Genomic DNA, 12,500 nt, shown 5'->3' on the forward strand with positions numbered 1-12,500 from the left:
CTGGCGCTTCACTGTATTTATATCTACAAGTTAGCACACTGCTCAGTCTTGTGCTTTCAATCACCCGAGAATAGAGACCCGAAATAATGATGTTCCATTTTCATGCAGAGTGTATGTTAGTCATCCCTGACTTGGACCACTCAGCAACCAACACATTCAAAGCTAACAATGCTTCTACTGAAGTCCAACATTCACATTGAAAATGTTTGGCTTTTACACAAATACAAACGATTGGGCCTCCGTATAAGTATTTTACGGCAAGCAGTATTTTCCCCTTAATCTCACCTTCCTGGTAAATCATCCGCAACATGTCAAATAACCCGTAACCTTATTCCTTTTCGTGATTTACAGCGTATTCCCCTTGGAAATACTTCAATGTTTCCTCGAAGATCTACCTTTGAACGAATATCTGGTCGGGTGTACTGCGTCCAGGACAGTAATTTTGGGCGCAGGTACCCTTATAAATAACCGTATCTTAAAACAATATTTATATCATAGAGAGTCCGTTTCCTGCACAGAAGGCTAGCATGGCCGCCCCATTAAGTTCAGTGACGACATTCCGCCTAATCAATCCTTCTTACGGTTATCAATAGCAAGGTGTGCACTCAAGTCTCCTTGCAGGACAAATGACTTTACCCCAGATATATTTAAATCTGAGGTGACTTCGTTAAGGAAGGTGTTGTATGTGTCCTCGCTTTTTGTTGCATTTACGTGCTGCAGTCACAGCGGTCCTTCATTCAACCTTAGCTTCAAGAGTTTGATCCTCACACCTAGTGGTATTCACTCCATAATACAATCCGAAAGCCGGGGATTGAGAGTGTCCTAATCCCAACTGTACAGACATTGTTGGCACCACACTTGCGTAGTGGAGTTTCAAGCCTATATCCAAGTGTACGCTATCGGAACAACGAAATTTTGTAGAGGAGACACCGATTATATCTAACTAGCAGATTATATCTAACAATTTTGACATTTTAATTCTCAATTATTAACGGTTATTCTCTTCTTGACCTGCTTTGGGCTGCTGGGACCGCAAATTTTGTACTCCCTCCCCAAACATCCCAAATTACATTGCAGATTTCTTGCTGGTTGCACCAGCATTGGGTGTGGTGAGTAATATATTTATTGAATGGGTTCCTCTACTCAAGATCCGGATGCGATACCTTTTAACTCACTCGACAGATGATGCGGTATGGTTGTTCTTTCGAATCTTTTTCATATTGTAGTTATGATGGCCTTATTTGCGCCAAGCACCAAGCTGATATTTATAACTGATCGATGTATATTCGCATCAGGTGCCAAGAATTGATAATATTGAATACATATCTATTAAAAAAGAATTTTGACATTATTCTTTTGAGAAATATATATGTTCACATCCAGCTTAACGTACATAAATACATCCATTCATAGGGGAGACAAATACACATTCTGATATGCTGAGATTAATCTCCGAAATCTTTGACATCAACGTCAACAGTAGGCTCAATAGACACATAACTTTGTTCTTCCTTTATAATTTATTCTTATCTTTTACATCTGTCATTCTGACTTTCATTCATTCACTCTTTCTTTCTCTCTTAAATTCTATATTTCTCTCTTCTCTATCAATTCCTTCCCATCCAACAACCTGCTTTCTTGATGATTCACTAATTCTTTCTTTCAAACTACATTGTTTCATTTAAATTTCACAGGACCAGGTGTTGGATCACTGTATACCCGGTGGGGCAGAACAACTTGTCCTCCTCATTCAAAACTTGTATATGAAGGTTAGTATACTCTGTAATTCTGTCCTCTCTCTCTCTCTTCTTTTTCTGTTTCTCCTATTCTCTCTTTGTGTCGTCTCCTTTCTCTCTCTACCTCTCTCTCACGCACACACACTCACTCTTTTCCGGGTTGTCTGATATAAACATACACAAACCATCTTATGATATATTACGTTTCAAACGATACCTATAGATTCCATAGAGACTACACAAGACTGCTTACTTCTTTGTAGGTATTTGGTCAAAACAGAATTTTATATGTTGTCTATTAAGGACCAGGTGAAAAGGATGTTGTCTAACCTCAGAATATAGATATCTGTAAGTTAAATTACAAATAGGGGATAGACTGAAGTCCAGTGTAGCGAACAAGAATTCCAGGCTGGCTAGCTATGGATTGTAGATATCAAATGCTGAGTCTGTTAACTGTTGTTATCAACTGAAGTGGTTACAAGCGGTGAGATTGTACGTGAGTGACCACAGGTGAAGGCTGACAGCTTGAGTAACATTAACTAGAATGTCCAATGAGTGTAATCATGGCCCAAATTGAACACGGTCTATTGGAATTGATGACAATGACTGTAAATGTTTAATGAAATGAACACAAAATGTATAATGTGGACTGGACAAGCCACATACTGTAACTAATGGGAAAAACTGATTGAGGGCTGTATTTATTAAGTAAAATATAGAGAGACTAAGTATTACTGAGAGAACACAACTGAGTACAGAGTGCACTTCTATTCTTCTCCGCCTCAGCGAAATCGTCCTATACCTCAAATCTTTCTCTTTTCGTGCACCACCTCACCTCATTAATTGTCCAGTTTATCTTTGTAAAGTAATTCTGACATTTCCAATTCAAAGCAGCTGCTTACCACCTTTTCTCTAATCAACCTCACATCCTTTGAAAATACTCTTAATCTGTTCTCTATAAACCCTACGCATATTATTTATCGGTCGCCGACTCAGCTGTCCATTCATCTTAAGCAATATGTCCTCACTGAACTTCACAATTCTCCACCCCCACCTCGTTCATGTATTGCATGAAATAAAGTCTGTGTGATCAAAATGAGTATGTACGCCTGACTGGTCCGAGACTAACCGATAGGTTTAGCCACCCACACGCGTTTGGTCGACTCAACATTTCATCACCGGTCATACACCAGTTCTCTGCATCTTGCCGTCTCTCGTATTGTCCTACTCAAACCACCTACAATTTCCACCACCAAAAATATCCCCGTTCAAACGTGAACGTCTTTTCCATTTCGGGAAAACACGGTGACATGCACTACAAAACCGATTTCCTTTCTCTACTAACATCACACACAAACGTCTACCCCATGCAATACACATCACAACCACATATACCTACCTGTATACACACAACATATATACATGAAGAGAAGACAAACGCACAGCTGCGAACTCATGCATACTCTCATACAGCAACACTCAGCTTACACTCACATAAACACTAACACATACACCACAATTCGTTCACGAGTGAGGATAAGATAACTTCTTTTAAGTGTCTACCTGTAATCAATGCTTCTGTTATTTCATATATAACTTTACTTTATATCTTATTTACTTGATATATACTTATCTATTCTAGGTGTGGCTAGTGGAGAATGGTGGGACCACTCAGGTGGCGGAAGTAATCTCTTATGTCTACCTAACGATCCGATTTGGGCCAATTATACTACAAAAGTTGAAGAAGGAGGTTTGATTTATGGCAGTGAATATCAACTTCAAAATTACGACACTAATAAACTCTTTTCTTTTGCTAACGCTAAATCACTTAATAATCACAACATTCCGTGTGCTGTCTGTTTGACACGACAACCTGCTGTTGTTATGATGTTACCAGCCAGGACACAGTGTTACCCTGGTTGGACAACTGAGTATTCAGGATATTTGATGACCAATTATCACGGATATAAGGGCAGACAAGAATATGTCTGTGTGGACTATGCACCAGAAGCTGATCCAGCCGGTTACAGAAACGAAGATGGAGCTTTATTACATTTCGTTCAGGCTGTTTGTGGTTCATTGCCATGTCCACCGTATGTCAATGGTCAAGAATTAACCTGCGTTGTGTGCAGTAAATATTGAATAGAAATTAAATTCATTTCCATATGAAAATATGTGTGAAGTACAATAAATAATATAAAATTTTAATTGTGTTACCTAATATTTTCCTTAAAATACGTCTATCGTTAAAATAAAACGTACTAGTATTCAGAAAGAATTCGTTTAACAGTATTTTCTGTTCTGTCTCATAATTCAACAAACCACCAAATAAAGCACCACCATATAAGTATATCAGCTTTTTTTTTTTTCACAGCCTTAGAAAATCTTATACTTGACGCTACTGGGTTTTTAGATTACAACTCGGATTCTGACAAGGACCATGAACCACCACATTACGTAGCACAGAAAATACACGGTCGCTTCAACAACAACCAGTTACTTTGACACATACCATTCTATTTGCCATTGACAATCAGCAAAGCCTTCCGCTCCGTTCCTACCTCTCATCTATTTAAGTTATTTATCATCACCTTTAGAAATATCACAAAATGTTCTAAGGATCTGAGACTGGAATTTACATGAACTATCTTTCAAAAAGCAGGATAACTAAGTATTGGTTCTCCCAACCTGTATCTATATACCCTTACCAGTGGTGTAGCTAGGGTAAATGACGCCCACGGCAAAGCCAAAATTTGTGCCCCCCCCCCCCCCCCCAATTTCCAAACCTAACCCATCCAACCCATTTTAAAGAGAAAACGAAACAGTTATTTAGCCAGAAAATATTCATAAAATTTATTTATTCAGAAAGTAGACATTGACTATTTTAAAGGAGTCTCTTCTAGCTTTCTTCGACGCGAAGTTGTCAATGATACAATCGAAAGTGGTGTTCTTCACGTCTTCTCGCTCGATGCTCAGCAACGCGATGTCACGGAGTCTTCCTTGTGTCACAGCAGCTCGCAGGAAGGATGTGATCAGGTTCAGCCTTCTGAAGGATCTCTCGCAACCAGCAATGGAAACAGCTCCTGTCAGCAGAATTTGTATCGCGACACGAAGATTAGGGAACACACTCTCATCTCCATATTGGACGATAAATTGGAGAAGCTCCTCAGGATTTGATATTTGGAAGTGTTCGCGACCTGCAAGTAGCATTCTGCAATCGAGGATTTCTTCGAAAAGTTCGGTTGCATCAATATCATTGCTGTAGACATTTCCAAAGGTATTGCAATGTGTCTGGAAATCGATCCACAAAACTGCCATTACGCAGAAACTGGACATCGATAAGGAAGCCAAATTTGGCGTCAAGATCGTGCGGCCGGGAAAACCTCGCGTTCATTTCTTTAAGAAGACGGTCAATGGCCCCATACATTGTTTTTTGCGTGTTATTTTTTGTTGTCAGCTCAGCGTTGATGGAAACATCGTGAATTACACATTGAGATCTTGGACATGGCTTGACGTCAACTTGCCACCTTCTGCAAATGCTCAGTCTTTTTTCGAGTGAATCAGCCACGAAAATTAAATAACAACATTAGTAAATAAACGTAATACATCCAGAAACTGGAATCCTTTCATTTTACACGTTTCTGTCAGTCATAAATATATTATGCTAATTATTCTGTGACAATATGAAACCACCTCTTTCCAATAATTAAACCTGTCATATAAGTTCACACCCACTTTTACAGGTGTAGCAATCCCATTGGTTCATAAAGTTACGATAAGATTTATGACAGAGCCGGGTTGTTGTGCGCTCAATAAATACGTGGAATTCAGTGACAGGTCTTCACTTAGATCTCGCTCTCGATCTATTGTGGAAGCCACACACGAAGTATCACGTACGACCGACAACTGTCACCAGAATGGATTTCGCACAACTGTCCAGGAATATTTCGCAACGTTATTCCATTTCTTCTCTCATTGCTTTTGGGGTTCTTCTCGTTCTGACCATCGTGCTTCTTCACCAAGATTCAAGAATAGGGAAAATCGAAGAGAAATCGAAAACAGTAAGTCATGGATTTTGTGTTAATATATGTATGTCTGTATGTATGCGAGCATGCATGTATGTATATTGTTGTGTATATATGTATGTATATTGTTATGTGTATATATATATATATATATATATATATATATATATATATATATATATATATATATATATATATATATATATGTATGTATGTATGTATGTATGTATGTATGTATGTATGTATGTAAATATATATGTACCTTTGCAAATAGATAGATAGATAGATAGATGAAAACATATCTCGATCGACTGGCATACAATTTCGTTAGATTAAATAATGGGAAAATTCTATAATACTTTCACATAATCACAAACAAATATTATTGTTAAACAAATGTTAAGATTTGTAGACAGTAATTAATTATAATATGCTCTTACGTGATCTGCATTGGGTTTTACTGAAAAATAGAAAGGAATGAATTGGGAAATGACTATATGCAGAACAATTGTACAATAAAAGCAATTTGAGTTATTGTTAATGACCAACAATAGATTAGGACGGCGTACATGAAAGTTTGGCGTCGAGCTATTGCGTACGTCAGCAGAAAATTATGCAGGTCTACATTTCTGTGCTAGAAATGTAGACCACGAAATTAGTCTACTCTCAACAAAACAACAGCGATATTAGCTCCGTTTATAATGTGTATGTTTTTGCTATGTAAATGCATGAAATAAAGAAATACTTGATACCCAGAGATCTAGGAATGCAAGTAAACCGCCAAGATGTAACAGGATATAATCGACTTGCTGGAATAATATATGTCGATGTCACTCACATCTTCATAAGAAGCTGTTCGAAAATGTCTTCATTGGATTTTAGATTCTAAACGAGAATAAATAATGTGAAATTTTATTTGTTTGATGCTATTTTAATTTTTTCACAGAACCATTTCATCTCCAAGAAATCTCTCGACGATAAACCTGATGACACACCAAGTAAGAACAAAAACATTAAGAAGTGTTCGGGGATGAGACTAAATATTAAAAAAGTATTCAGGTTTCAATTCTACAGTGTTTAGCTAAAGTCATTCTCCCGTATCTCCATACCTTTATAATTTATAATTTCACCAACATCGAATTGGCTCAACATCACTGTCCATATTTTATCAATAATATATACCAAGACACTTGCATAAATTTATTTAAAAGTATATTCTACTTAACAATAATTTCCTTAATGAAATGTAACTCTATTATACTATGGCATTAATTGTGTGTATATGAGTATGTGTGCAGGGCTACATCCCCCTCTTCATCTGAGAATCGAATGCCGAAGATGGCGCTTCAATGTGTTTATATCTACAATTTAGTAAACTTTTCAGTCTTGTGCTTCCAATCACTCGTGAATAGAGACCCGAAATAATGATGCTCCACTTTCATATAGAGTGTATGTCATCCTGTCTTGGAGCACTCGGCAGCCAACCCATTCAATGCATGTTGGAGGCGACCCTGCGGTGAGTCAGGTCGCAACATGTCGTCTGCAAATGGCAGTCAACCGATCTCATACAGATGACCAAAGATACCTCTACCACAATGGCTGCGCATGTCCATCCAGATCATAAAAATTATGAAAAGGAGGACTAACAATGCATACTTATATTGAAGTTCAACATCCACATTGAAAACATCTGGCTTTTACACAAATACAAATATTTGGGCCTCTGTATATGTATATTACGACAACCAGTATTATCCCCTTAATCTCACCTTCCTGGTAAATCATCCGCAACATGTCAAATGACCCGTAATCTTATGCCTTTTCGTGGTTTACAGTGTATTCCCTTTGGAAATACTTCAATGTTTTCTCGAAGATCTGCCTTTGAACGAATATCTGGTCGGGTGTACTTTGACCAGTATAGTAATTTTGGGCGCGACAATTTCACTACATATCTTTTCCAGACATCTAGTATAGACTTCCCTATAATTAGAGCAAACTCTTAGGTCTCTGCTTAAAACATTTGTGATTATCATCCCTATTACTATTACCTTGGTGTCCAGAGGTCTGATCCACCTAGCATACATGGGTCACTCATAGAATACGTTATCGGAGCAGCGAAATTTTGTAGAGGAGACACCGATTATATCTAACTATTTTGACATTTTAATTCTCAATTATTAACGGTTGTTCCCTTCTTGACCTGCTTTGGGCTCCTGGAACCGCAAAGTTTGTACTCCCTTCCCAAACATCCCAAATTACATTGCAGACTTCTTGCTGGTTGCACCGGCATTGGATGGGGTGATCCAGATGCGATACCTTTTAACTCACTCGACAGATGATGCGGTATGGTTGTTCTTTCGAATCTTTTTCATATTGTAGTTATGATGGCCTTATTTGCGCCAAGCACAAAGCTGATATTCGTAACTGATCGATGTATATTCGCATCAGGTGCCAAGAATTGATAATATTGAATACATATCTATTAAAAAAGAATTTTGACATTATTCTTTTGAGAAATATATATGTTCACATCCAGCTTAACGTACATAAATACATCCATTCATAGGGGAGACAAATACACATTCTGATATGCTGAGATTAATCTCCGAAATCTTTGACATCAACGTCAACAGTAGGCTCAATAGACACATAACTTTGTTCTTCCTTTATAATTTATTCTTATCTTTTACATCTGTCATTCTGACTTTCATTCATTCACTCTTTCTTTCTCTCTTAAATTCTATATTTCTCTCTTCTCTATCAATTCCTTCCCATCCAACAACCTGCTTTCTTGATGATTCACTAATTCTTTCTTTCAAACTACATTGTTTCATTTAAATTTCACAGGACCAGGTGTTGGATCACTGTATACCCGGTGGGGCAGAACAACTTGTCCTCCTCATTCAAAACTTGTATATGAAGGTTAGTATACTCTGTAATTCTGTCCTCTCTCTCTCTCTTCTTTTTCTGTTTCTCCTATTCTCTCTTTGTGTCGTCTCCTTTCTGTCTCTACTTCTCTCTCTCTCTCTCTCTCTCACGCGCGCACGCACGCACTCACGCACGTTACGCACGCACACACACACACACACATGCACACACTCTTTTCCGGGTTGTCTGATATAAACATACACAAACCATCTTATGATATATTACGTTTCAAACGATACCTATAGATTCCATAGAGACTACACAAGACTCCTTACTCCTTTCTAGGTGTTTAGTCAAAACAAAAATAAAAAATAAGAAATAAGTGGAAATTTTACCGGTGAGTGTGTTAAATTTTAAGGCACAATAAGAAAATGACTCTCCCCAGACACAACAGAATATGCTTCAACACACGAAATCACATAAAAAATCTTGCAAACCAAATCCCAAAACGAAAGAATTTTAAATGTTGTCTAGTATTGACCATGTGAAAAGGATGTCGTGTAACGTGCACGTGAACATAACCACAGAGTATAGATATCTGTAAGTTAAATTACAGATAGGGGCTAGACTGAAATCCAGTATAGCGATCAAGAATTCCAGGTTGACAAGCTATGGATTGTAGATGTCAAATGTTGAGTCTGCTAACTGGTTATTAATTGTACTGGCTACGGATAATGGAATTGTACGTGAGTGACCACAGGTGAAAAGTGGCAGCTTGAGTGACAATAACTAATGTGCAAAATGATTGTAGTCATGGTCTATTGGAATTGATGACAGTGACTGTAAATGGTTAATGAAATGAACGCACAATGTACAATGTGGACTGGACAAACCACATACTGTAACTAACGGAAAAAGCTAACTGAAGGCTGTATTTATTGAGACAAATATTGTGAGACTAAGTATTACTGAGAGAACACAACTGAATACACAGTGCACTGCAATTCTTCTCCGCCTCACCGAATTCGTCCTATACCTCAAATCTGTCTCTTTTCATGCACCACCTAACCTCATTAATTGTCCAGTATATCTTTGTAAGGTAACGCCGACACTTCCAATTCAAAGCTACTGCTTCCCATCTCTTCTCCAACCAACTTCACATCCTTTGAAAATGTTGTGAATCTGTTGTCTATAAACCCTACGCATATTATTTATCGGTCGCCGACTCCGCTGTCCATTCATCTTCAAGAATATGTCCTCACTGAAAATCACAAGATTACCCTCCCCACCCCACACTGTTCATATATTGCATGAAATAAAGTCTGTGTGATCAAAAAGAGTATGTAGGTCTGACTGGTCTGAGACTAACCGATAGGTTTAGCCACCCACACGCGTTTGGTCGACTCAACATTTCATCACCGGTCATACACCAGTTCTCTGCATCTTGCCGTCTCTCGTATTGTCCTACTCAAACCACCTACAATTTCCACCACCAAAAATATCCCCGTTCAAACGTGAACGTCTTTTCCATTTCGAGAAAACACGGCGACATGCACTACAAAACCGATTTCCTTTCTCTACTAACATCACACACAAACGTCTACCCCATGCAATACACATCACAACCACAAATATCTTCTCGTATACACACAACATATAATTATGAAGTGAAGGCAAACACACACCTGCGAACTCATGCATACTCTTATACAGCAACACACGGCTTACACTCACATAAACACTAACACATACACCACAATTCGTTCACGCGTGAGGATAAGATAACTTCTTCTAAGTGTCTACTTGTAATGAATGTTTCCGTTATTTCATATATAACTTTGCTTAATATCATTTTTACTTGATTTATTCTGACCAATTCTAGGTGTGGCTGGTGGACAATTATTTCAACACACAGGTGGTGGAAGTAATCTCTTATGTTTACCCTATTTGGGCCAATTATACTACCGGAGTTGAAGATGGAGGTTTCATTTATGGCAGTGAATATCAAATAGACCTGTACCCAACTAATAAACTCTTTTCTTTTGCTAACGCTAAATCACTTTATGATCACAACGTTCCGTGTGCTGTCTGTTTGACACGACAACCTGCTGTTGTTATGATGTTACCAGCCAGGACTGAGTGTTACCCTGGTTGGTTAACTGAATATTCAGGATATTTGATGACAGAGGCTCATTATCATAAGGGCAGACATGAATATGTATGTGTGGACCATGCACCAGAAGCTGATCCAGCAGGTTACAGAAACGAAAATGGAGCTTTATTGTATTTCATTCAGGCTATTTGTGGTTCATTGCCATGTCCACCGTATGTCAATGGTCAAGAATTAACCTGCGTTGTTTGCAGTAAATATTGAATAGAAATTAAATTCGCTTCCATATGAAAATATGTGTGAAGTACAATAAATAATATAAAATTTTAATTGTGTTACCTAATATTTTCCTTAATATACGCCTGTCGTTAAAATAAAATGTTATACTTGTTTTCAGAAAATATTCAAAACTAAAATAAAATGATATTTCGTTTAACAATATTTTCTCTTCTGTCTCATAATTCAACAAACCACTAAATAAAGTACTGCTAAAGAATTATATCATCTTTTCATGCACAGCCTTAAAAAAAAATCTAAATCTTAGACATCTGGATTTTAAAATTGCATCTCGGATTTTGACAAAGACCATGAACCACCACATTACGTAGCACAGAAAATACACCTTCGTTTCAATAACAACCGGTTACTTTGACACATACCATTCTATTTTCCATTGATAATCAGCAAAGCTTTCCGCTCTATTCGTACCTCTCATTCATTTAAGATATTTATCATCTCCTTTAGAAATATCACAAAATTTTCACTGTAAGATTTCTGAGACTGGAATTTACACGAACTATCTTTCAAAAGGCAAGAGAACTAAATATTGATTCTCCCAACCTGTATCTATACCACAACCTTCCCACCTCTCCAGAAAATAAGACACAAAATGAAAGAAATCAACAGCAGAGATCATCAAATACGACGTTTTATTTCACTCAGCTGCATAAACATATCAGATTCGAAGAAAGGATAAATCCCAGAAGATTAAATACAGTTCATGTAAAACGATTACAACACACATAAAAGTCAGAGCAAAGAGAGCAAATATAGTCAGGGCAAGCACAGATACTGTTCGAAAGAAGGTTGGGATGTTGTGACTGTCACGTTATACGGAATAGCATTCATGATCGTATGTTGGAGTGTGAAGAATATACTTCTCAGATAAACGAAAATAAGGGTTCGGATAACATCACATAGTAATCATTCTGATGGGTAAATCCACATTCGCTTCTCTGGATTATGAATATTTTCCTGAATGTAAATTCTAAACAATTGCAGAAAATACGGACGCTGTTAAATCTTCAAATTTTCCTTTTAGTTCACTAGTTAGTGATGCAACATAATTAGATGGTTAAAATGACCGACATGTGTTTCAGCTGTACAGAGCATGCGCAGCTGCATATGCAACCCATCATTACAAAAGGAAAGTGACGGGGCTATACTGAAATCTGACATGGCCTCAAGATTTATTTTGTAGTTTACCTCAAATTAACCTTAGTTCCAAGACGAAATTGCTAGTGTTTTATATATATATATATATATATATATATATATATATATAAACATTTCTAAATCTCTCTAAAGGAGGCTACGGCAGCGGTACTGGATATTAATAATAATCGCCAAGCTAACATGGCAGTCCAGAAAAATAGGATAAATGCTGCCGTTGATTAGCTCCAAGATGCCATCGCCTCTATCTAGCTATGTGACACACGAACCTGTGTCCATCATAACCTTCGAACAGGAGAGGTCAGCAGC

General features: G+C 37.5%; 1 protein-coding gene and 1 pseudogene across 2 annotated transcripts in view; both read left to right on the plus strand.

Moving 5' to 3' along the window:
* The window catches only part of LOC106878766 (short-chain collagen C4), a 54,792-nt gene extending 50,848 nt beyond the window's left edge, over positions 1-3,944 (plus strand). Inside the window, exons 5-6 of the mRNA XM_052975019.2 lie at positions 1,695-1,769; positions 3,379-3,944. Of these exons, the coding sequence (XP_052830979.1) occupies positions 1,695-1,769; positions 3,379-3,878 (575 nt within the window). The 3' untranslated portion in view covers positions 3,879-3,944. The remainder of the gene's footprint in view (positions 1-1,694; positions 1,770-3,378) is intronic.
* Positions 3,945-5,511: 1,567 nt separating this feature from the next.
* On the plus strand, positions 5,512-11,180 carry LOC149131699 (uncharacterized; annotated as a pseudogene). Its single transcript, XR_016237673.1, has 4 exons — positions 5,512-5,797; positions 6,708-6,759; positions 8,609-8,683; positions 10,512-11,180. The product of XR_016237673.1 is annotated as an uncharacterized LOC149131699 (transcript).
* The last annotated feature ends 1,320 nt before the right edge of the window (positions 11,181-12,500 follow it).

This window comes from Octopus bimaculoides, chromosome 20, assembly GCF_046866305.1.
Source record: "Octopus bimaculoides isolate indiv1 chromosome 20, ASM4686630v1, whole genome shotgun sequence".
NCBI classification, from domain to species: domain Eukaryota; kingdom Metazoa; phylum Mollusca; class Cephalopoda; order Octopoda; family Octopodidae; genus Octopus; species Octopus bimaculoides.